The sequence below is a fragment of the Tamandua tetradactyla genome, chromosome 11 (genome assembly GCF_023851605.1).
Source record: "Tamandua tetradactyla isolate mTamTet1 chromosome 11, mTamTet1.pri, whole genome shotgun sequence".
Classification (NCBI taxonomy): domain Eukaryota; kingdom Metazoa; phylum Chordata; class Mammalia; order Pilosa; family Myrmecophagidae; genus Tamandua; species Tamandua tetradactyla.
The window spans coordinates 38,474,758-38,500,539 of NC_135337.1; the positions used below are offsets into that span (position 1 = coordinate 38,474,758).

At 38.2% G+C, this 25,782-nt stretch overlaps 2 protein-coding genes across 5 annotated transcripts in view; both read right to left on the minus strand.

Annotated features, from left to right (window-relative positions):
- The window catches only part of CLCA1 (chloride channel accessory 1), a 49,245-nt gene extending 45,645 nt beyond the window's left edge, over positions 1 to 3,600 (minus strand). Inside the window, exon 1 of the mRNA XM_077120381.1 lies at positions 3,382 to 3,600. Within this exon, the coding sequence (XP_076976496.1) occupies positions 3,382 to 3,543 (162 nt within the window). The 5' untranslated portion in view covers positions 3,544 to 3,600. The remainder of the gene's footprint in view (positions 1 to 3,381) is intronic.
- An 11,958-nt stretch (positions 3,601 to 15,558) lies between these two features.
- CLCA2 (chloride channel accessory 2) overlaps positions 15,559 to 25,782 on the minus strand; it is a 90,446-nt gene continuing 80,222 nt past the window's right edge. For 3 of the 4 annotated variants that reach the window (XM_077120398.1, XM_077120396.1, XM_077120397.1), the window contains 2 exons: positions 22,795 to 23,028; positions 15,559 to 17,092 (listed from right to left, as the gene is read on the minus strand). In XM_077120398.1, coding sequence (XP_076976513.1) covers positions 16,647 to 17,092; positions 22,795 to 23,028 — 680 coding nt within the window. In that variant the 3' untranslated portion in view covers positions 15,559 to 16,646. Of the gene's footprint in view, positions 17,093 to 19,590; positions 19,701 to 22,794; positions 23,029 to 25,782 lie in introns of all 4 variants that reach the window. The other variant, XR_013159346.1, reaches the window with a different exon arrangement.

Sequence of the window (25,782 nt, forward strand, 5' to 3'; positions counted from 1 at the left end):
GGACTCTACATGCCCACAGTTATGTGAGACACTGTTATAAATTTTTTATCTACAGATATCTCCTGCTGATTCTGTTTCTCTAGAGAACCCTAGCTAATAGAACAAAGGAAAGAAGAAGAAAGAAGACTGAGTCCTAGGGTCCCCTAGCAGTTCGAAGTGGGAAGAGGACTCAGCATAGAAAGCTCAAAAAAGCAGCCAGGGAATGGGAAGGAAACCAGAAGCCTTGGGATGAGATAATTTGTGTTAATGTTGCTGAACCAACCAGTAAGATGAGAACTAAGAACTGGCCACTGGATTTAGCAACAAGGGGCTGTGGTATGGAGACAACAGCTCCATGTGACTGGATGCAAGAGAGTGGGAGGTGAAGAATTGGAGGCAGTGAATGCAGGCAATAGATCAAGAAATTTCGCTATAAATTAACGGAGAATAGAAAAATGAGGCAGTCATTGGAGGTGGACTTCAGAGCAAGGGACTTCTGTTTTGTTTTGCTTTAACATATTTGTTTGCTAATGGGAAAAAATTGATACTGTGATAGAAAAAAAAAGGATCATTGCAGGAACAAAGACCTTTCTGGAGTGGACCACGTTGGCTTGACTGCAATGCCTAGTGGGCTGGTCTTACTGTTATACAGGAAAGTGAAGCAGTAGTTGAATACTGATGCAAGGGTGAGTCCTGCTCTACTACTTCCTAACTGGACAAACTTGGGGAATTTATTTTATCTCTCCGAGCTTCAGTTTCTCCATTTGAAATAGTGATAATAATGGCTGTCTCCAGTTTTCAAAAGTGTGTTCAATGATTTGCATTTCTCCTTACAAGCAAACAAGCCAGATTTAACATTGTATCATTTTAAAAAATCAAAGAATGGAGTCAAAATCACACACACACACACACACACACACACACACACACATAAAATGAGTGTAAAAACTTTCTATGTTAGAATATTATGTTACAATTTTATGTTAAAAATGTGAATTTTCTGTGCCTCTCAGGAAAAAGAATAAGGACAATGATATACTCTCGTTAATAGAAATATGAAGAAGGGGGTCTCACACCACACCCCCTTTGCTTTTGAATCTGTTCCAACTTTTGAGAAGGTAACCTTATGTCCAAATAGATGTTTCAACTCCTGTGGCTGAGAGAAATTAGGTGATGACAGCTTATAGGATAGGCTGGAAATTTCTTAAGGACGGAAATAGTATGTTGTTCACCATTGGATTCCTAGTTTTGGCATAATGGAAATGCTCAGTAAATATTTGTTGAATGAATAGGCAAACATATGAATGAATGAATGACATGGCCATGCCTAGCACCAGTGCATTGAGGAAATCCCTAAATACTCCATTGTGTGTCTTCTTGTGTGTGTGTATGTACGTGAGAGAGAAAAGAGAGAGAAGGCACATTTCCCCATGCCTTTCCCCCTTTCTCAGTTATTTGATGTGAGCTCACTGCTTCTACAACTAGTAATGTCAAGAGTATGGTGCAGTCGTTGGAGCTGAAGCGCCACCTGCTGGTCTTCTGGTTGGAGAACCATTTGGTACTGTCTTGAAGCAAGTATTTGAAGAACTGATTTATAGACTTCTGTCTCTACAAGGGCAACAAGCAGAGGACCCTGATAGAAAAAAAAAAAAGAGCACAGGATGGCTAGGAAATGAGGCAAAGCCTACAGTGAGGTCCCTCAACTCTGCAGATCTGGAACATCAAAACAAGAGACAGTAAAGAAGGAATTTACTTGTTTTAACTACTTAGGAACTTGGGGACATGGCATGCTATTACACTTAAATCTTAAAATGATCCTCACACTGAAGGAAATTCCAACTCATTTAGGAATTATCAGAAAGTCAATTTAATAATTGTAGTGAGAAATACATTTCTCAGGAGGAAACCCCAAAGAGTGCCCTCCAGCACCATACAAATACAGTTACAAGTCTCATTAGTGATAAGGCACTTTGTACTCCATCTGTGCTCCTGATCCTCCTGACTGTCTAGTCAAGAACAGAAACACACTGGCCACGTTCTTCTCCCACACATTCCTTCTCTGTTGTTCCAAGTGGCAACTTCATTTCTATTGATGCCATTTCCAAAGTTTTGAGACAATTGAGAAATTCACCCAAAGTTTTTGATTGTTGAGAGGTTTCAGATGGTACAAATTTCCCTTTTGCCAATGATAGCCATATCTGACAGTCTTCAGGTTGAACAGGTAAGCTTCCCACATGAGCACACCTGCAATTCTCTAGCTCTAATCTCCCTCCTGGCAATAGAGGTAGTTCTCTCTCTAAACTTGACCTTTCTGAGTTTGCCTGTGCTCAGAGTAAGGAACCTATGGGGATGACCTTCAGGGCCCTTGAACTATTGACTTCTGAGCCCATACTTAGGAGTTTTGCTCAGAAACATGTTTCAGTCCCTTTGGCATGATTAAGAAGGATGGCCTTTCCCTTTTGAGAGGCTTCAAAAGGGAGACTGCTGACCGAGGGCTATGTCCAACATTTTTTGAGCCCTTACTATGTGCCAGGGTCTATGCATGCACTTTAAAAGCTATTTTTTAATTTTTGAGATAATTTTATACTTACAGATACTGGTAAACATTGTACAGAGTTCCCATTTACTCCCATTTTAAAAAATTAAACCTATAGAGGAAGGACTACTGTTATCCCCATTGTATAGCCCAGTGCTCTTACTCATTATGTGATCCTGCCTCTGTGCTCTCAGGCATCTTCCTGTGATCTGTAACTGCTTGTTGTTGGACAGCAAGAACTCCTAATAAGTATTCCAATCTTGACCACGAACTTTTCTAATCCAAACACCCAACTTGATGACACTTAAGTGCCTTTGTCGGGTCAGAGTTTTCTCTAGCCCCAAAAAGAGTGACAGGTGAAGTGCTGCAGCTCAGCAGCCCTGAGAGGATCCCTTGTATTGCAGCTGATAAAATGCAGGATTTCTTCCTCTCAGCAGGGCCAGGAGATTTACATTCTGGGCTTCTATACTAGGAAGGAGGTTACAGTTATGGAATAAAAAGAGAATTTGGTATATGCCAACGTTAAAATTAGGCAAAGGAATTATCCTCTGGGTATCTCACAATATCTGCCAAATGTAGGGCAGAACCAAATAATTTTCAATGAAGTAATTCACAGCCAATAAATAGAGCCACCATTTATTGAGCATCAACAATGTATCAAGGTCTGGGCTGTGCACATTGCATTTGTCACACCATCCCTCACAAGAAGCCTAAAGGTAAAGTATTATTATTCCCCTTTTACAGATGAAGAAACTGAGGCTCAGAGACATAAGAATAGGTTGCTAGGGTTGCCCAGCTGGAGTTCTTTTCATCACAGCATAAATATACATGTACACACACACGGATGATTATCATTTCAGACTTACCTTTATTTGTTCAATGAGCGTTTCATCTTCTGGCACGTTAGGGTCAATGGCAATGACGATGCCTTCATAGCCATTATTATTCAGTTGAATGAGTGAATTGCTCAGGGCCACTTTCAGAAGGTAAAGAGCCAAAATGAAGGCAGAACTCTTAAATGATCCCATTGCTGCACATCTCCCTTCGACTTCTCTCTTCGGAAAATGTTGGGTTTAGAGGTGTCTGTTTCCCCCCTATATATATGAACTTATAGACACACATTTTTTCCAAGTTATCACAGGACTTTTACCCTTTGACCCAAAATCTTTTCATGATTGCATTTATCTCCAGTAAGAGGAACAATGACTTAATCTTAAATTCTGTGTACTTTAAAATATTTCATTTTGAAAGAAGCACTGCTCTTGCCCTCAGCTGTGCCAGATGCTGAGAATGAGGGTGGGAAACCCACACCTGGTTCCTTGGAAGGAGTCACAGGTGACAAGCAGCTTGGCCATTGAGAAGTTTATGTACTTCCTACAAATATTTACCCAACAAATATCTGACCCGCCCAAGACTCTCCACCACCCCCAGCACCACTGCCTCCTGCAGCAGTGGCCTGACCATGGTGTGTGCTCAGAGAGCCTTCAGTAAGTGTTATCCTCTCATGGCAGCCTTACATTTACCCCTCACTAACCTTGACATAAACCTCAGCACATCTTGGCATTCCTCTTCAACAAACCGTTTGCACTGAAAGCATTAACAAGCAGCACAGATATTAAAACTTTATAATGGAGAGAAGATAAAATTTATACCTCACTTTCCAAAACAAACTCCCTCAAGTTTCCACATCAGAATTCTGCTTTCTCTATTCCGTATGTCCTACTTGTCAAAAGCTTTCAAATTAACAACATCAAAGGATTTTGTTGAAACTAAATGTCACTCATAAATGAACATGGATGGTCAGCTACTGCCAAACGGCAGATGAAAATCCGAAGTCCTGTAACTTTCCTGTGTTTAAACTCTTTGAACTATCTCTTCATTCCATTGCTTCATTTGGTCTTCACATGATGGTAGACCTCAATTTCATCTTATCTGTCCTTTTCTTTTTTTTTTTTTTTTGACATAGGGTCATGAGAATTAAATTAGTACTTATTGGTAACATAATCTCAAACAATTGAAAATGAAGCAAATAAAGTGGAAGTACTCAATTACACAATAGTTGCCCAGATGATCCAAAATGTGCTTTTATATAAAAATATGTATGCATTTAGTATACATGCAAAATTTAAAATTTATAGATTATTGAAAATCTTGGACCTCCAGCTATATGTATCTTCGCTTGGGTTTCCGAGAAAACAGAGCCTAGAGTAAACTTACATGATAACAATTTATTTTGGAGTTTAATTGCTGAGCAGTGAGAGTGAGGGACAGGGAAAAGTAGTTAGGGAAGGCTGGGAAGCAACGAAAGGTAAAGCGTTACTATGCTGACCACTGCCATACAATGAAGAGACCCAGCAGTTCACCCCGAAGGGTCATCCCGAGGTGCACCTACCCTGGCCTTGGCATGCCTAGGTACAATCCACTGGGAGGAGGAAGGAGAGTGTTTGATTCCCTCTCATCTCCTCCAGGTAATCAGCTCCCCTGGAGATCAGGGAATCAGCTAGCTGTGTCACTCAGCCCTTAAGTCACCTCCTTGAAAAGAGTGGTCCCATGCCCTACGGTGTGGGAGCAGCCAGGGATCCCAAATGGTGAGTGCTTGGCCTCAGGCAGCAGCGATGTTTGGGCCTGCTAGAAATTGACAGGGACGCTCAGTAAGATGCGACCAATACAGTTCACCCTTGCTCTACTCAGAACCATTTAAGCTCTTTTATCCTATCCAGTTTCAGTATTACAATGGGGATTCGCTTTTGAAAAGTGGCAAGCTGTGTCACTTTTCCCCTGAGAGACAGTATAGATCCGTCCAATCAGTTATAAAATATCCTTCCAAGTGGTGGCCAATGGCAATAATCTAAAATACCTAAGAAGAGAAGGTTATTGAAATAAATTGCAATGCCCGCTGGTATAAGCTCGTCTCAAGATCATTAGGAAGTATTTATCATCTCCTTCCTTCACTACCCATTCCTGCTGTCCTTCACTTTTGGCCAGTATTTTGGCTGGCCTATGCTGTTGCCTGTTGGGGTAGCTTTGCCTTTCATCTCTGAAGGGTCTGAGTTGTCGGGTTGCCATTGCTGCTGTGGCTTTTGACAGGTGTAACAGGTGTGACAGGCCCAGGCAGGTGTCTCCCCAGATTCCTTTGGCTGTCCCTGGGTCTTGGATGCTTTCTCAATGAAAAGTTCTGGCTGCTGCCCCAGCCACATTATTTTCTAGCAACCCTGGCTCTTCTCAGCGGCCCCCAGGAAGAGGGCCTGGTTTAGCACGCTATTCACTGGGCTGCCAGCGGTGGGCGTTCCGCGGTCTTTGTTTCCCAAGTCTAGCCTGAGATGCACAGAGGCTTAGGTTCAATAACTCTCAGCCAGTAACTTCCAGTCAATAACTCCCCAGTGCAAATCACTATTCAGATCTCTATTGCTACATACATTAGTTTTACCTGTTTTCAGACTCATATAAATGAAAATGCACAGTATATATGTCTTTTGTGTCTGACTGTTATCACCTAACATTTTTCTTCCATGAGATTCAGCATGGTGTTGTATGCTGCAGGGATATGTTCTTTTTTCATTATATTCCATTGTAATAAATATACCACAATTGTTTATCCATCAGACTGTTGATGAACATTTGGATTATTCCCAGGTTGGGACAATTATAAAAAAAAAGCCATGGTAATTAGCAATATGTAGCTGAGTAGTCTCCAGAATAGCTTCTCAACTCTATTTGACCTCTCTCAGCCACTGATACCTTATTTTATTACATTTCTTTACCCCCTTTTGATCAGGAAGCCTTGTCTATATTCATTCAGTAAACAACATTTCTTTCTACTTCCTCTTTCTTTCCTCTTAACTAAACTTCATCCTCAGAGAGAGAGATAGGAGAGGAACAAATAAGATGGGGAAAGCCAGAGCTTTACATCAAAAGGCAGCATATAAGAATGGTCAATGCATATTTTAAGAACATGACTTTGTGTGTGTGTGTGCATGGTCCGGGAATTGAACCTGGGTCTCTAGCATGGAAGGTTAGCATTTTACCACTGAACCACCCATACACCCAAGAACACTGATGTTTAAGAGTCAATTTTAAGCTGTTTTACATCCAGCTCCTCAATAGAATTCCACCCTCCACCCTATCTCACCTGCAGTTCAGTACCCCCTTCAGCAATGGTAATGAGCCATAGGGAAACAGGCATTTTATACTTCACTGATAAGGGAAAGATTGTACAAATGCTTTTGAGGGCAAAATTCACCAAAATTTAAGTGTGGATGCCTTTTAAGACAACAATTCCACTACTAAAAATTTACCCTACATGCATACTCACATAGATGCACAATATTACATGTATAAGGGACAAACTCATATGGGTGCACTAAATTACATGAACAGGTGTCTCTCTTAAAGCCTATTTTATGATAGCAAAAAAGTGAACAGGCCAAATGCCCATTAATAGAGGAATAAATAAGTAATCTTATTTAACATCTATTTTATTTATTTCATCTCTTTATAGCTATACTTTTTATAATAGCATGTATTCCTTTTGTGATTGAAATAAATTATAAAAATAAAATGTTGGAGCAAAGACCATCATTTTGAAATCCTGACATGCTAAAATAAGAGAGGTTTCTGTCTTCACCACTCTTAATTTCTTCTTTTTTTGCCCTTCTATTTCGCTCACTTTCTTGTCTCTTCGTCGTAATCTAGCTGCTTCTTTCTTATATTGCTGTGAAGTAAGGTCATGCCAATTGAAATTATATTCCTTTTGGATGTTTGTTCATTTCTATTGTTTCTATTCCACAGAACCAGGGCAGTAGAAAGCAATTGTTCACTATCCTGGATGACTTCCTCCTTCCTTGATCCTTGAGGCAATTATTCTCAGAGAGCAGCTTTTTGATAAGACTCAGCAGCCTGTATTGGAGAGGGAGTGGGAAGGAAATTGGCCACCATCTGGGTCACTCTCCACCGCACCCAGGAGCATTTTGTTGATAAGAGCTATCCATTTTAAGGGCCATAGGAATTTAAGGGCCACACAGGGAGGCAATTCTTGTGACCTTTGGGGATGAGATTTTATTACCTCCATGGATATTGCATAAGTGCCTGTGTTCCTGAGTGTTTCTCTCTCTATCCTCATGTACCCTGTAATCTGTGTCCCTAACTTTATTTCATCTCTCTGTGCCTGAGCTATGCTTTTCCAACTTCCTATGATGTATACACAGGAAATCAGTCATCTTCCTTTCTTTTAGAGCCTTCTACTTACCTTGCTTCCCCTCTGCTTCTATTCTATTTCCTGTTGCCATATATTTTGCATTCATGGATCTTAACACGTAATGCAACATCCGCCCAACCTTTCTAGCCCCTCCTTTATTTTTTCATCAGTTGGATTTTCTACTTGTTTTATGAATCCACTCCTCCATGACAAACCATTTTCATTTTACTTTAAATTTCTCTCTTCTTTCTGGTCTTCTCAACTCCATTTAACTGTTTCTTTTCAAAAGGATCAAATATTCCTGTTGTGTCACCAGCATTGTTGTAATAAACTGAAAACAGATCAAAATCTCGGGGGTGCCATGGTGGCTCAGCAGGCAGAGTTCTCACCTGCCATGCTGGAGACCCGCGTTCGATTCCCGATACTTGCCCATGTTAAAAAAAAAACACAGAAAAAAAGACAACCATATTCAAACAAACCTGGTTGTTAGGAATAAGTAATTATATTACCTTTATAATCTAACCTTTCTCTAATGAAAATAACAATAAAAATTTATGCCAGTAAGAAATATGAGTATCCCATTTTAAGAAACATAAGTTATACAAATACTAACATCTTAATAGCATGGTATACATTGTTCTTGTTTTGCTATCCAAAACACATATATACTCTCAGAAACAATGTATCTTTGGAACAAAATTATAAGAAAAATAAACTGTGCCTTGTTGATAGGATAAGAAGTTACATCAAAATCTGTTTCAATATGTCACATTACATAAGTTCACAGCGACCTTCCTATTGCTAAATCCAATGGTCCTTATTTAACTCTCATCTTTAAATTCAATGGTCCTTGCTTTACTCTCATCTTTTTTAACCTCTCAGTAGCATTTCACACAGTTGGTCACTTTTTCTTCTTGACACATTTTATTCTCTAGGTTTTGTAAAGCTAATATCCTCGTTTTCTTCTTATCTCAATGGCCATTCATTTTCCATTCTCCTTTTCTTGTGTAATTTTACCTCTAAATTTTAGGATGCTGTGCTGGTTTGAAAGGATGTATGATCCCCTAGAAAAGCCATGCTTTAATCTAAATTCCATTTCGTAAAGGCAGAATAATCTCTATTCAATACTGTATGTTTGAAACTGTAATCAGATCATCTCCCTGGAGATATGATTTAATCAAGAGTGGTTGTTAAATTGGATTAGGTGATGACATGTCTCCATCCATTTGGGTGGGTCTTGATAAATTTCTGAAGTCCTATAAAAGAGGAGACATTTTGGAGAATGAAAGAGATTCAGAGAGAGCAGAGAACAACATAGCCACAAGAAGCAGAGGGCCCACAAGCCAGCGACCTTTGGAGATGAAGAAGGAAAATGCTTCCTGGGAGCTTCATGAATCAGGAAGCCAGGAGAAGATGCTAGCAGATGCTGTCATGTTCGCCATGTGCCCTTCCAGATGAGAGAGGAACCCTGACCGTATTCACCATGTGCCTTCCCAAATGAGAGAGAAACTCTGACTATGTTTTCCATGTGCCCTTCCACTTTATAGGGAAACCCTGAACTTCATTGGCCTTCTTGAACCAAGGTATCTTTCCCTTGGTATAGATTGGACATTTCTATAGACTTGTTTTAATTGGGACATTTTCTCAGCCTTGGAACTATAAATGAGCAACTTATTAAATTTTCCCTTTTTAAAAGCTGTTCTATTTCTGGTATATTGCATTCTGGCAGCTAGCAAACTAGAACATAAGATTAGGATTAAAACATAACTCTTCTAGGGTACATAAATCCTTTCAAATCAGCTCACACAGGAAGGCACATAATGTTGTCTGCTGGCCTTTTTTTCTTGGGTTTCACTGATTTCAGCTCCTGGTTCCAGTGGCCTCCTCTGTGAGCTTCTGTCTGTCCCCAGGCATCTCCAAACATCTCTTCTATGTCGGCTCTAAAGAAACTCTGCTTTTCCAAAATATCTCCCTTTTAAAGGACTCCAGTAAATAATCAAGACCCGTCTTAAGTGGGTGTAGTCACACCTCCAAGGAAATGATCTAATCAAAAGGTCACACCCACGTTTGGATCTGTCTCATCTCCATGGATACCACCTAATTAAAAGTTTATATCCACAATTGGGCATGTCATATCTCTATGAAAATAACCTAATCAAAAGGTCCCACCCTGTCATGCTGGATCAAAAACATGGCTTTTCTAGCATACATAACAGTTTCAAACCAGCATATATAGTTTTCAAATATTTTTTTCCATTGTGTACATGGAAGATGTATTTCTTGTAGGGCATATCTCTTTTTGACTAATTCTCTCAGTAGTTGTTTCTCATTGAAGATTTTAATCTCTCCTTCAATTGTGAAGGATAACTTGGCTGGGTAAAGAATTCTTGGCTGGCAGCCTTTCTCATTCAGAATCTTAAATATAGCATATCACTGACTTTTTGCTTCCATGGTGCCTGTTGAGTAGTCCAAACTCAGACTAATATGTTTTCCCTTTTATGTAGTAGATTACTTTTCTCATGCTTCTTTCAGGACTTTCTGTCTCTCTTCATTATTTGGCAGTTTGGTTAGTATGTGTCTTGGAGTAGGCCTACTTGGATTTATTTTATTTGGAGCTCATTGGTCCTCTTTGATTTTCATATTTATGTCTTTTATAAAGGTTGGGAAGTTTTCCCCAATTATATCATCAAGGAATTTGCAAGCCCTTTACTCTTGCCTTCTCCTTCTGGGACACAAATGATTCTTACATTTGTGCACCTCTTGTTGTCCACCACTTCCCTAGGATCCAGTTCCATTTTTCCATCTTTCTTGCCATTTTTTCTTTTGGACACTCTAGTTCAATTTTTTTTGTCTTCTAGGCACTTATTCTTCCTTCTGCTTCTTTGAATATGCTATTGTGTGTCTCATATATTTCTAATTTGGTCCACTATATCTTTCATCTCTGTGAGATCTGCCATTTTTCTATTTAATCTTTTGAATTCTTCTTTATGCTCTTCTAGTGTGTCTTTTGTTTCTTTATAAATATCCTTGAGTAGTTGTTCCATATTCTGCACTCCCTCTGGAGTTTGATTTGGTCATCTGGGCTAGGTCATTTCTTTGGATCTTCATGTGCTTTGTGATTTTTTGTTGTCTTTAAGGTATTTGGTTATCTTAATAAAGTTATTTGCAAATTGGTTTTCTCCACTCATCTAAAGTTGTGTATTTACTTGGTTTTACATTGCAGGTTTCCTTTTGCATTTGGTTTGTCAGTAATTCCCAGCCAAACCAAGGCCTAGATCTCATGTAGGGGGCACAATTCTACTTGAGGGTCTATTAAAATCTAGGCTGAGGCTAATGAGTATTTCAGTGGCAGAATGCCTACCTACCACATGGAGACCTGGGCTTGACTCTAGGCCCATGCACACACACCCTAAAATAAAAATAAAAATATGAAAAAGAAAACAACAATGAAAAGCACAACTAGGCAGTCATAAGCCCCAAAGTCAGAAGGAGACATCCCAAGATATATTGGGAATGAACTAAGACTGGTGTCCACAGAAGAAAGAGAAAATTTAAATACATATATACATATATATTATTATATATATAATAGAATAAAAAAGAACTAAAAAATAAAAAATCAATACAATAGAAATATATAACTAAAAATCAAAAATAAAAAATAAAAATAATACTACTAATAAAAGCATAGCGACAAAAAATATATTTAAAAAGGAAAGAAAAAAAAGTAACCTAGGCAGATAGTTTGCTGACTGCAGTGCCTGGTGCCCAGTGGATGCACCACACACTGCACCCAATGGGACAACCATTTGTGGCACCTGGTCAGGTGACTGCTCCTAGCACCTGGGGGCATAGCTCTTTGTGATGGATGCCCGCTTGCCTCCGGGCTCCCTATGGACACTGCTGGCTGTGGTACCATTTGGGAAGGTTTCCCCAGCCAGCATCTGGGGCAGGCTGGAGTGGAAGGGCAGTCAGTTCCCTCCATTCCATGCCTCCCCGTGTGCCGCTGTCTGCCCCCAGGGGGATCGTATCTATTCCAACCCACCCTGCTCTCCCCATCCCAATTTGCCCATCTCTCTCCTCTGCAAGAAACCCTAGAGATCCTCTTCAACTACTCACCCCCTGGACTACAGCCCCTGTCATCCTCTCCCCATCCCCTGTCTTGTGCCATGGAGCAGGGGTGAATTTGATCTAACCCACTCCACCATCTTTCTGAAAGCTGACTTCCATATAAATTTGATGATTGGTTTTTCCATTTCCACAAAGAAATTTGCTGGTATTTTTTATTGGGAATTGGATTGAACCTATACATTGCTGTGTGTGTGTGGGGGGGGGGGAACTGACATAAATCTCAAGTTTTTTATTATGCTTCTCTAACTTGGAACAGATTGAACACTAAACCCTTTCTCCATTCCTTGGCTTTCTCTTCCCTTTCCCAGATAACTGAGCATCTGGCTCACACATTTTCTCCTTTTGAAATATAGAGTCAAACATCCACTGATGTCATTATTATAGTATCCTACCAGTGACTAAATCTTCATAGTATCTCATCCTTCTTGGTCCAACTCTTCTGTGTTTCTATTATTTATCATTTATTCAGAAACAGTGTTACTCTCTTTACAGTGTCTCTATTCTGTTGATTGCTTTAGAGCTAAATCAGTATTTTCCCTATTTACCACATCCTTCCTGTTATTGAAAGTTTTCACACCCTCACAGCCACTGAACATTGTTCACCCTACCGAGCTCTTTTGAGGTCTTCCTTTTTACTTTGCTATGACATATTTCAGTTTATTACTTTAACATCCTTGGTATCCTTTACTTTTGCCTCTTGTAATTTCTGCACGTAAGTCTATTTACTCCATTCTTGTACCCTTAAGATGGAGAAAGGAAGGTATTTTAAAGCCAGACCTGCTCTCCTACTAAATCATCAAAAGAGTTAAGTTTTTCTAGGCTTAAACTGCAGTATCTGCCCTATATCTTCTTAAATAGACAGGGCTGAACTAGTAGGCAGAGAACCAGGCTCTACTCCTACTACTGCCGGTAACCAACATTCTTTGTATTTCTCATTTAACCCTTTCTACTCCTGTCTGTGAAATGAGGAAAACACTCGAGGACTTGACTCCTGCCTCACTCATGTCTTAGTATTTTACCATAGCCAGTTGATTAAACCTACAGAGGAGCAAACCCCAGGTTAGCAGGTTTGACGGCAATGCAGGTTGGTGGGACTGACTGCCTAGCTAGGGACTGAGCTTCACAGGCTGTGAAACTTCCATCTGTGAAAATTCTATTACTTAGAAGGTAATAGCTCAGATCTGGGGGTAGTGTGATCCAGGAGGAGCCTGGGTAGGAATATCTGCTGGTTATCTTTTTTCTAATGTTGCCCTGGGTCTTACTCAGGGCTTCATGCTTTCTGTCTCTTTTTCTTCCTGTCCTAATTCCCCACACTCCTTTCACAATTGGTTTTGAGACTTACTTTCTATTATTATTTCTATTTATTCAATAAACGTTTTTCCTTTTTCCTTTAATGCTTTGTTTTAAATAACACACAAAAAAGCATACATATCTTCAAAGATTCTCAAAGAAAAACTTGTAAAACTTCCCAAAATGCTTTGACTTTCTTGGGGATGACAGGTTTTTGAGAACACATATTGAGGTTTCACTCTCTGTAGCATGGCGTTCAACCTTAGGTCGAAGTTTCCAGTTCTTTCACCCTGTGCTTCCTACATGCAGCCCCCAGACCTTTCTCGTTCTGGAGTGCTGGCTTTCTGCTCAGGCCTGCTGAGGCTCCTGAGCTTCTTTTTTAAGATGCAATTTTTATGAGGCATATTCACACACCATATAATCCATCCAAGGAATACAATCAATGGCTCATAGTATGGTCACATAGTTGTGCATTCATCACCAACAATTAATTTCAGAACATTTTTATTACTGCAAAAATAAATAAAAATAAAAAACAACCCCCAAAACATCACATACACCTTTCCCCCCTATTAATTTATTTGTTTTTGCCTTTATTTTATTACTCATCTTCCCGTACACTGGATAAAGGAAGTATTAGTCACAAGGTTTTCACAATCACATGATCACACCATAAAAGCTATGTGATTATACAATTATCAGCAAGAGTCAAGGCTACTGGATTACAGTTCAACAGTTTCAGTTCTTTCCTTCTAGCTATTCTAGTATACTAGAAACTATAAAGGAATATCTTTATGATATATAAGAATAACCTCCAGAATGACCTCTCAACTCTATTTGAAGTCTCTTAGCCACTAAAACTTTATTTTGTTTCATTTCTTTTCTCCCTTTTGGTCAAGAAGGCTCTCTCAATCCCATGGTGCCCATCCAGGCTCTTCCCTGAGAGTCAGGTCCCACATTGCCAGGGAGGCTTACACCTGCGGGTCATGTCCCACATAGTGGGGAGGGCAGCGAGTTTATTTGCAGAGTTGGCTTAGAGAGAGAGGCCACATCTGAGCAACAAAAGATATTCTGTGGGGGGAGAGTCTTAGGCATAATTCTAAGTAAGCTTAGCTTCTCCTTTGCAGGAATAAGTTTCATAAGAGCAAGCCCCAAGATCAAGGGCTTGACTTATTAAATTGGGAGTCCCTAATGCTTGAAAGAATATCAGGAATCCCAGGTGAGGAAGTTTAATATTTCCATATTTCCCTCCAACACATCAAGGGGGCTTTGCAAAAAAAAAATTTTATTGTCTGTCCAAACACTTTGGGTGTTTCAGGGTATTACATTAACTTGCACAGTAAAACAAGATCTCATTCCCTATTCTAGGTTTCATGTAATCATGGTGTCTAAATAAACTGACTATAAGGTTCAGTTGGATAGTGTGCTCTAGAAAATATAAATTTTGCACTAAATAGGCATGTCTTCCTTTGGTCTCACACAGATGTTGAAGTTTCAAAATACAGCTAACATCCTCCCTGACCCTGTAATATAATTTACCTTAGTCCTAACCAACTTCATTTCATTCATTTCTCTAATTGAAGTCTGATTGTTTTCATTTTCTTTAACGATTGCTGTATGGAGTAATGCTGACTTTCAGAGCTTCAGAACTCTAAATGAGTCTCAGTTTCATGCAGATACCTGAAGTTGCAGGGAACTACCAGGTTAAACACAAAGGGCTCCACATCTCAGAATTTATAAATACAGTTAAAACTCAGGAATAGCTGTGATTGCTGTAAGGCTTACAATAAGCCTTATTGAACATTCTGTACTACTTAATCGTTGATTGCCCAATCTCTGCCCATGTTCTATCCCCTGAAACCTATGCTCTAGAATTCAATTCTCAGAGTTAGCACATTATAGTTAGTTCATATTAATGAGACCTTACAATATTTGTGCTTTCCTTTCTGGCTTATTTCACCCAAATTATGTCCTCAAAGTTCATTTACCTAGTTGCATGCCTCACAAACCCATTCCTTCTTCCAGCTGCTCAATATTCCATTGTAGGTATACATCACAGTTCACCCCTCCATTCACCAGTTGATGTACCCTTAGACTACTTCCTTCTATTGCAAATTGTGCATACTGCCACCATTAACTCCTGTGTGCAAATGACCATTTGTGCCCCTGCTTTCAGTTCTTTCAAGTATATACCTAATAATGGGGTTGCAGGATCATGTGGCTATATGATCCTATACTTAGCCTCTTGTGGAACCAACACACTGTCCTCCAGAGGGGCTGCACCAATTCAATTAAGTTTTAAGCTCTTTAATTTAAAAAGCAAATGAGGATGGGCCACAGTGGCTCAGTAGGTAGAGTTCTCATTTGCCATGCCCGAGACCTGGGTTTGATTTCTGGTGCCTAACCATGCAAAAAAAAAAAAAAAAAAAAAGCAAAGGAATCTATTGCTCAATAATCTTTAAAAAGAAGAGATAAAATTAGAGAAAGATGAGTTTTATTTCTTTGTGACCTTTGTTACCTGCCCCTCCCCCACCTACCACCATGGATAAATAACCCTTGATGGAGAAAGGATTCCTAGACTCTTATATAACCAAAGAACTGAGCCAGCTAATCATTTCCAAAGGTTAGTCTCTCTTCACTGAACTTTTCTTTGGTTGAGATTGAATAAAAGTATATGATATACATATGTATTAAAATAATCTAAGAATAATGTATTTCATTTTTTTACTTAAAGCCTTATGGAAGCTATAAAAAATTTCCATCCAATAAAATCCAAGGAAATAGCTTAGACATTGTTTTGTTGAGAGTAGAAATTTATAAGCAATAAATTCAGTAGACCTCTATTTCAATACCAGTATCAGAGGACAAGGATAATAATTTTAAGGTTACATCTTACAGTGAAGAAGATCTCTTTGAACATTAGCAGTGGGATTTGATCTATAGTGTATTTAAACAAATGGCAAGAGCTAAAGTAAGGAACTTTACAATAGGGGCTTCAAATATAAGATGCCTGCTTTTCAGTCATCAACAAGCAACCTGTTCTGCACAGATAACAGGAAAAGAACAATTAATCAAAGTAGACAATTGCTTCAAACAGACATCTTTGCCGAAAAACCCAAATCTAACCTTTTCTCTGCTTCATAAGGCTATTTTTCCTCCTCAATGAAACAGACTTTCCTTGATGCTTTGATTCAACTTTGTATTTCACTTTGCCTTTAAACACTACCTTGAAGAATAATTTTTATTCTCTTTCCATAGCCAAAGTCTAAAGTTTTCCTGATCTCTGAAACAGATTTCCCCCTCCAAAACAATATAAACGAGAAAAGTATCATAAGAGATATTTTTGTCTGACATGAAAATATGCTTTGTATTGTACAAAAACCCAAAGCAGTTTAATACAGTTTAATGTTAATTGATTCTGTTGGTGTGGGGTTTTTTTGGTTGGTTTTGTTTTCTTTGCACTATGCAAAGGCCAGGGGTCTTATGTCTAAGAAGAATTGTGCTCTATACATTTGTTCACAGTACTTCTGTTTCATTCTCTTTCTTGTATGCTGTCTTTTTCCTATTTAAAGTATAATGCGTCACAACTATAGTAAGACAAATAATTCCTATCAAACTCATTGCTGTTAAAACTCCTTTCAATATAAGAAAATCTCTAACAAGCACAGGAGCAGAACTGGGGGGAATAAACAAAGATGCCTGGGCAATGTTAGATACAGCAGACTTTAAGGAGTTTCTATCCATTGCTCGTATTGCCACATAAATTCTGTGATTTTCTTGTGTCTCTCCATCAGGTTGATGCTCAGAGTGCCCATCTGTGAAAAGTTTTGGTGAGAATGTAAATATCTCTCTGGTACCAGCTTGCTGAGGGTTCAGTTTTGACGTGTTCACTAAAATGGCATTGTTAAAATCATCTTGAATATTCTGCAGACTTTTACTCATTCTTATTTCATAGCTTGTAGCTGAAATGGAAATGATATAGATGGTTAAACTAAGTCACCTTGAGTAAGTTATCTAGTTATTAAAAATGACGAAGGAGAGTAGCAGCAAAAAGTTAAAATACCTAGACATGAGTATAAGGCTTCAAATTAAAACCTGGACAAGAGGAAAGATTTATCATCTTTCTTGAATAGCAAGACTCAACATAATGAAAATGTTATTTTTCACTAAATCGTTTTGTAAATTTTATATGGTTCTTATATTAACATGCCTCTAGTTTCTATTTTAACTAGTCAAGCTCAATGTCAAGTTCATATGGAAAATAAACAATAAGGAATGGCCATATAAAGTCTTAAAATTAGCAGTGTAGGAGGACTAACTGTACCAGACATAAAAATACTATGATCCCTCAATAGTTTAAACACTGCGGTACTGTTGCATGAATAGACTTGTCCATAAACAAGGCCAAAGTGCATTCAAGAATGCAGTAAATGATAAAAGCAGAATTCAAACTAATAGGAGAAAATACAAATTTCTCAATAAATGGTGTTGTGACAAGTAGTTGAAAATTTAGAAAAAGTAAAATTGTATCCATACCTCAAACCTCAGTATAAACTCTTAAGTGATCAAAAGTTAGATGTTAAAATAGACCTAAAGCCAACCAAATCAATGATAAATACAAGTAGATTAACACTCTAATTAAAAGACAAAAACAAAGTAAGACCTAACAGCATGGAATTTATAATCGATGCATTTTAAATATAAAACCACAGAAGTTGAAAGTAAAGGAATGGAAAATGATACACTATGCAAACACTGAACATAAAAAAGCTGATGTGCTATGTTACTATAAGACAAGTAGAGTTTGAGAAAGGAGAACGGGAGTTATTTCATAATGATAAAAAATCATGAAGAAGATATAACAGTCCTAAATGTTTGTGTACCTAATAATAGAATTTCAACATAAAACGTTAGGTTAAAAATATTTAAGTAGGAACAATGGATGAATTCTAGTATAATCTTGAAGTGAGGAAAGCCCTTCAAATTAAAGACTCAAAATTCAGTGGCCATTAAAAAAACTGATATTTAAATACATAAAATGAAAAATTACTACATGAGAAAATAAAACCCTCCTAAGCAAAGTATAAATATAAAAGCTAAGTGGTAAAAAGTTACCTGCAATTTCTATCAAAGGTAAAGTTTAGTTCTGATATTGGAAGAGTAGTTCCTATTGGACTAACTCTTCAGCAGTTAGTTACAAACTCTGAAAGAAAAAGAAAACTATCGAAAACACTAGATTCAGATAAAAAATAAGCAGAAGCCAAGGGAAGTATGATCCTTAAAAGAAAGGAAACAGACTGGGAGTGATTCACATTTATATAGTTTTCCCTGAGGGCACTTTCAACTCCAGTACAGGTGGCTAGAATTGAAACAGAAAACCACTATTTATTGGTTTGAGAAGTCAGAGGACTGAGTTTGGCACGTCAAAATAGTTGGAAATTGAGTGGATATATCCCAGAAAGGAGGAAGTCAGAAAAGGACAGGCCCAAAATCTGTGTATTAACTTCTCTCAAAATCATTGAGAGATTTTGTAAATGTGTATAGTATGTGGGTGAAATATCAAGGAGCTCAAAGGGAAAAAAGTCAGTTAGGAGGCTGAAAACTTGGCAAACTTTTGCACTAATGCCAACCACAGAAGAGACTGTGTGGAGTATGAGTCTGGCCAAATTAGAAGATCTTAGTAAATACCTTGGGGTTTCCACTGAGACCATAAAAAGACTGTACCTTAGGAATAAAGACTGTGTCCCAGAACTCAGGGATATATCCTAGGATTAACAGCAAAACTAATACAGACAAGCCTTGACCCAAACTAAAACTAAACCTCCTGAAGTTCAAGGTGATCCATCAAAAATCTGAATGTCTACTAGATAAACTTCAAAATTCTTCCTAGGAGGATTATAGGATCCAGAGTCTATAATTTGCCATTCACAATATTCATTCACAGAGCACTCAAATTCTCAGGGCCATTTCCATTTAAAACAAAGGGGTCAGACTAGTACGTCATCGTTAAGGCCCCAAAGTGTTATTAAAATGCACATTTACTGAGCATTTATTATGGATGAGGCAGTGTTATAAGTCCTCTCTCTGACTTATCAACTCAATTTTTATTCAATTTATTCAATCAGTGATTCTGTGAGATAGATGCCGTTATTATCTGCTTTTGCAGATGAAAAATTGGAAACTCAGAGAATTTGAGTAACTTGTGTGAGTTATATAAATAAAAGAGGGTCTGATTCCAGAGACCAATACCCTTACACTAGGCTATGCTACTCCCACTAGGCAACACTACTATCTCCTATTTCTTTCTTCCCAGGAATTGCTACTTTCCAGTTACTAAGGCCTACAGCTTCACCAGCACCTTCACCAATGAATTCCTACTGTGGGAAGGCCCTGGGTTTGGATTGAGAATATGGCGAGTAGTCAAAGACATGGCCCCATCTACAAGGAGACTACTGTTTACCAGTGGGAACTGTTCCCACGTGCTCTTTCCATTTCGAAGTGGAAAAACATCTTCTCAGGATTATCTCAGCCTTCTTCAATATTAAAACTTCCTCCAATCTACAAATATAACTGAGAATTGGGGGGTAAGGGAGTAGAGGGAATAACAATTACTGTTACTGAGCATATTTTTCAAAAGTGGCATATTTTCAACAACTTTTAAAGATAATACATTTAAAGATAGTATATTGCATGAGGACATGATAAAAATATGTCAGAGGAAGCAGTGTGAAAGTAAGGCTCGTAGGCACATAGGGAAGGAGGTCAAGGCAGTGAATATGGTCCAAGACTGGTGATTCCTTCATGACCTGGCCCCGTCCCAAAGCTTTACCCAGGTCTTTGACATTAGAACCCAGCCTTTCTTCTGTGTCCACCGACAGTGCTCTAACTTTTATTGTGGCTACCAAACTCTGAACCACATAAATAGCACTGTGATATACACAAAAATGGAATTTTGGCCATTTTATGTCTTTTTTTTCCCTCTCAACCCAGAATTATAAATTTTTGGATTGCAGTGACCATCTTAAATAACATCTATATAATGTCTACTGCTGTGCTAGGCAGGTAATAGTTGCTTAATAACATATTTCAACTTCCACTTTTTGAAAAAAGCCATAATGGATATTAACTTTATATCAGAGATACAAGTCATTCTTGGTACTCAGTTTTGATAATTATTTTACCCCAGACTTTTAATGAAAACCCAAGGAAGTAATATGTTTATAATGCTAGTCCATATACATTTCCAAACATAAGGGTAGTATGATGATGTTATGTTTATTCTGTGTAATTGATCATCTTTTCTAGGATATTAGGTATGTTGAGGAGCTGAGTGTCTAGATGTATGCTAACATGTATGTGCATATGGGAGATGGTCATTTATTGCTAACAAGCCTTTTAAAAATAGTCACATTATTCATATTGTAAATCAAGACATACCCCCATTGTTTCTAACTCTAGTTCGGGAGGTGAGGATAACATCTTCCTAGACAATTTGTGAAAGAAGAAGTGATGAGAGCACACATTTGTGAATTAAATAGACATATACATGCTAGTTGGGCTTAAACCAGGTTGCCATAGGAAAATGCTTATAAGGTTGTAGGAAAGGGTCTGGAGGTGAGACAAATGGTGTTGGGAGGAGACTACTTTTTAATAATTAGTGTCCATGAATGAATTGCTCTAAAGTCATTCAGTTTTTCCACATAGTCTAACATTTACTTAGGATAAATTTTATTCACCTTTTCTTTTCACATGTGTTTTTGATAGTGAGTTCTTATTGGCTACAAGGTAGTTTTGAAAAACTTGAAAAAAGCCATCTGCTCATGGCTAATTGGTCAATTTTGCCATTGCTGAGTAGTCAAATCAATCATGGCTGAGTGATTTCAGCAATTTAATACAGATCCAGCCACTTTTCTGACATACCTTGTGATTTATCTTTGACATTATAACAAGCTTGATCTGCTTTAATTACCCAGATAATTGAGGTTGTCTGCAAGTGTGAAGGTTATTTAATTCTCTATATTGATGCTCTTTGTTATATCAATTCTAAACTAAAGTCACATTTTATTGTATTCTCATTTTCAAGCCAATAACAACCACTAACAACACATTCACTTTCTTTCTACTCTGTTAATATAGTGATAGAATTGAAACTACTGGGGCTCTTGAAAGAAAAATTTCCAGTATTAATGGGAATTTGAGCTTGTGTTTATTTGTCTCTTTTAACAAACTACCATGCTTCTAAGTCAGTGAAGAAAGAGGGAAAATACTAGATGGCAGGTGCTATTCTGGCTTTTAAACAGAGAGGGGTGTGAATATTATTTGTGCCTCCTCCAAATAAGAAGCTAAAGCTGTCTCTATTAACACAAACCAGGAGCCCAGGAAATTTACTAGGCATATTCTCTCTTTCATTTCTGATTTGATATGTGTCATCTCAGTTCATTTTTACACAAAATTATGAAGTAGATATTTTTAATTGTATTTTATGTAGAAGGAAAGTAAGGTTAATTGAGGTTAAGCAATCAGCCAATATCAAACAACCGAACTTAAGCCAAGAAAGGATTTTTGTCCTGACAACTGTTACAATTGCTTCCACTACATGTCCATTTCAAAGTTTAGTCAGTCATTTCCCATCTCCAAACTTTAAGGCAGGAGGATCCTTATTTCAGAATATGAAGTATTTCACTTCCTTCATCTCTAGTAAGAAGAGACAGATTGTGATAAGACAATGTGAAGACATAGTTACAGTGTTGACTGCTCCCCGGTAGCACAATTATTTGTAATTGAGAGACCTTCTGATGAGAATAGTGAATTAAGTGAGAATTACAAGCCAAAAGAGATGCTCCAAGATGGAAGTTACATTGGCAAAGGCTCAAGGTAGTAACCATTTTTAACTGATATTGTTAGTAATCAACTCTCTATAGAGAATGGTTTCTATAGTGAGCTTAATAAGAGGCATCAGGAAATAAACCACTGAATGTATAATCAATGTTAACCATGTCCTGGTGATGGCAAAGTTGTCAGAAAGAATGTTCTCTAAGAAATGTTATTCTTTTGTGTTGCTCTGAGAATAAAGAGATGATATAATGAAAGCCTGAAGTTTAGCATAAGACTTAGAAAAGGGAAAGTAGAAGAATACACTCCTTCTGTGTCCACCCAAGGCAGGATATGAAAGGTCTGAACTAGTGGACTGGTTCAACCTCACTAACATAAACAATTACCAAAATTAGAAGACGGAAATGCATCAAGTTTTGTATGACTTATGGGAATTATTCCCTGAAGCCTTCTTTGCAAATCTTTGAATAAATATTCACTATCTAATTTTTCAGAAAAATGAATCACTCCCAGTATTTGGAAGGGCATCCTATATAATGCAGAACCTATTTCTGTAAATAAACCACTATTACATGTGGTATTTATGTTTCCGGTCAAGGTTTATGTATGATTAGTGTCTGCTGGTTATCAGGGCCTCTTCAATCCTGGGGAAACAGACAAGCTTCTGTTCCTGGACTCCAAGGTTCAAAACTCTATCAGCAACTCAAAGCTTTCCTTGGAAACCCTCTGCAGCATTCAAACCTCTAGGGCTCAAAGCTATTTTTACCCACCCAAATCCCTGACATAATTATTAGAGGCACCACATCCTGAAAAAACAGGGCAGTATACCTACCCTGGCCCTGATCAAAGTCGTCACCAGGTGCAGTCCAAGACAGAGTCACTTCCTCTTCCACTTCCACAGCTTCAAGGTCAATAATTTTGCATGGTGGGAACACATCAGGATGGGGGCCAGCTGGAACTCCCAGCACTGCAAAGGAGCCCCCTGAGCTTATTCGGCTAAAGCCCCACTTTTCCTCCTCCTCATGATTGCCCATGGATTTTCTTGGGGCATTCATATGAATATTACCTGGGACACAAAAGAAAAGAATAGCCAAACAACAAATTATAAATCTCCTGGATTGCTTGTTCTTGACAGATGATTGAGAGGGTTAAAGACCTTTTTGTTCTTTCCTTTATCATTAGAATAACTGAGTTTGTTCATTCAATAATCCACTCATTCATCCATTCATTCACTCAAGAAATATTTACTGAGGGCATACACTGTGCCAGAAATCATAGATAAAACAGGACCCTGCCATCATGGGATTTATATAAGCATACTGCAGAGGTATCACAGATAGAAACATTTGTGGTAAAGTGAATATCACAATAAAGTGAGTCACATGTTTTTTTTTGGTTTTCCAATGCATAGAAAAGTTACGTTTATACTGTTCTCTACTCTGTTAAGTGGGAAATAGCATTATGCCTAAAAGAACAATGTACACTGCTTAATTTAAAATTAACTGATCGCAAAAAATGCTAACCATCATCTAAGCCTTTAGTGAGTTGTAGTCTTTTTGGTGGTGGTGGGGGTCTTGCCTCTGTGTGGATGGCTGCTGAGTGATCAGGGTGGTGGTTACTGAAGGTTGAGGTGGCTGTGACAATTTTTAAAAATGAGACAGTGAAGTTTGCCGATCTTCCCAAAAGATTTCTCTGTACCATGTGATGCTATAGATAGCATTTTACCCAAGGCAGAACCTGTTTTAGAATTGGAGTTGATCCTCTCAAACCCTGCTATCACTTTAGCAACTAAGTTTATGTAATATTTTAAATCCTTTATTGTCATTTCAACAATTCACAGTATCTTCACCAGGAGTAGATTACACTCCAGAAATCACTTTCTTTACTCAGCCATAGGAGGTGACTCCTCTTCCTCTCAAGTTTTATCAGGAGATTGTAGCAATTCAGTCACTTTTTCAGGCTTCTAATTTGAGTTCTCTTGTTATTTCCACCACATCTGCCATTACATCTTCCACTGAAGTCTGGAGCCCCTCATAGTTATCCATGAGAGGTTGAAATCAACTGCTTCCAAGCTCCTGTTTATGTTAATGTTTTGACCTCCTCCCATGAATCACGAATGTTCTTAATGTATCTAGAATGGTGAATCCTTTCCAGAAGTTTTTCAATTGACTTTGCCCAGATCCATCAGAGTAATCACTGGCTATAGCAGCTATAGCCTTACAAAATGTATTTCTTAAATAATAAGATTTGAAAGTCAAAATGACTTATTGATTCATGGGCTACAGAATGAATGTGTTACAGGCATGAACACATCATGAATCTCATTGTACATCTCCATCACAGCTCTTGGCTGACCAGGTGCAATGTCAATGAGCAGTAATATTTTGAAAGAAATCTTTTTTCCAAATATTAGGTCTCAACTTTGGGCTTACAATATTCAGTAAACCATGTTGTAAACAGATGCGGTTGTCAAACAGGCTTTGTTGTTCCATTTATATAGTACAGGCAGAATGGATTTGGCATAACTCTTAATGGTGCTAGGATTTTTGTAATGACAAATGAGCATTGGCTTCAACTTAAAGTCAACAGCTGCTCAGCCCCTAACAAGAGAGTCAGCCTGCCATTTGAAACTTTGAAACCAGTCATTGACTTCCCCTCTCTAGCTATGAAAGCCCTAAATGGCATTTTCTTCCAAAAGAAGGCTATTTCATCTTTATTGAAAATCTGTTTCATCAATGATCTTAGCCAGATCTTCTGGATTAAGTTGCTGTAGCTTCCACAATCAGAGCTTGCTGCTTCACCTTGCACTTTATGTTGCGGGGACAACTTCTTTCCTTAAACCTCACGAACCAGCCAGGCACTGAATTCTTCTCTCTAGCAATGAAAGTCCTAGATGGCATCTTCTTCTAATAGGAGGCTCTTTCATCTACATTGAAAATCTGTTGTTTAGAATTGCTACCTTCATCAATGATTTAGGTAGATCTTCTGGATAACTTGCTGCAGCTCCTACATCAGGACTTGCTGTTTTACCTTGCACTTTTATGTTACGGAGATGGCTTCTTTCCTTAAACCTCATGAACCAGCCTCTACTAGCTTCAAACTTTTCTTCTGCAGCTTCCTCACTACTCTTACCCTTCATAGAATTGAAAAGAGTTAGGGCATTGTTCTGGATTAGGTTTTGGATTAAGTGAATGTTGTGGCTGGCTTGATCTTCTCTCCAGACGACTAAAACTTTCTCCATCTCAGCAATCAGGCTGTTTTGCTTACTTATTCATGTTTTCACTGTAGCTCTTTTCATTTCCTTCAAGAACTTTTTCTTTGCCTTCACAACTTAGTTAACTTTGGCACCAGAGGCTTAGCTTTCAACATGCCTTACTAAATTTAATCACTTCTAGCTTTTGATTTAAAATAGAGTCATGGACTCTTTCTTTCACTTGAACACTTAGAGGTTATGTAGGGTTGTTAATTAGCCTATTTCAATATTGTTGTGTATTCAGGGAATAGAGAAGCCCAGTGAGAGGCAGAGAGACAGGGGAGCAGCTGATCTATGGAGCAGTCAAAACACACAACATTTATCAATTACATTTTTCATCTTATATGGATGTGGTTCGTGGCACCTCCAAACAATTACAACAGTAACATCAAAGATCAATGACCATGGCTCACCATAACAGATATAATAATACTTAAAAAGTTTGAAATATTGTGAGAATTACCAAAATGTGACACAGAGACAGCACATGCTGTTGGGAAAATGGTGCCTTTAAACTTGCTGGAGGCAGCACTGCCACAAACCTTCAATTTGTAAAAAAATGCAGTG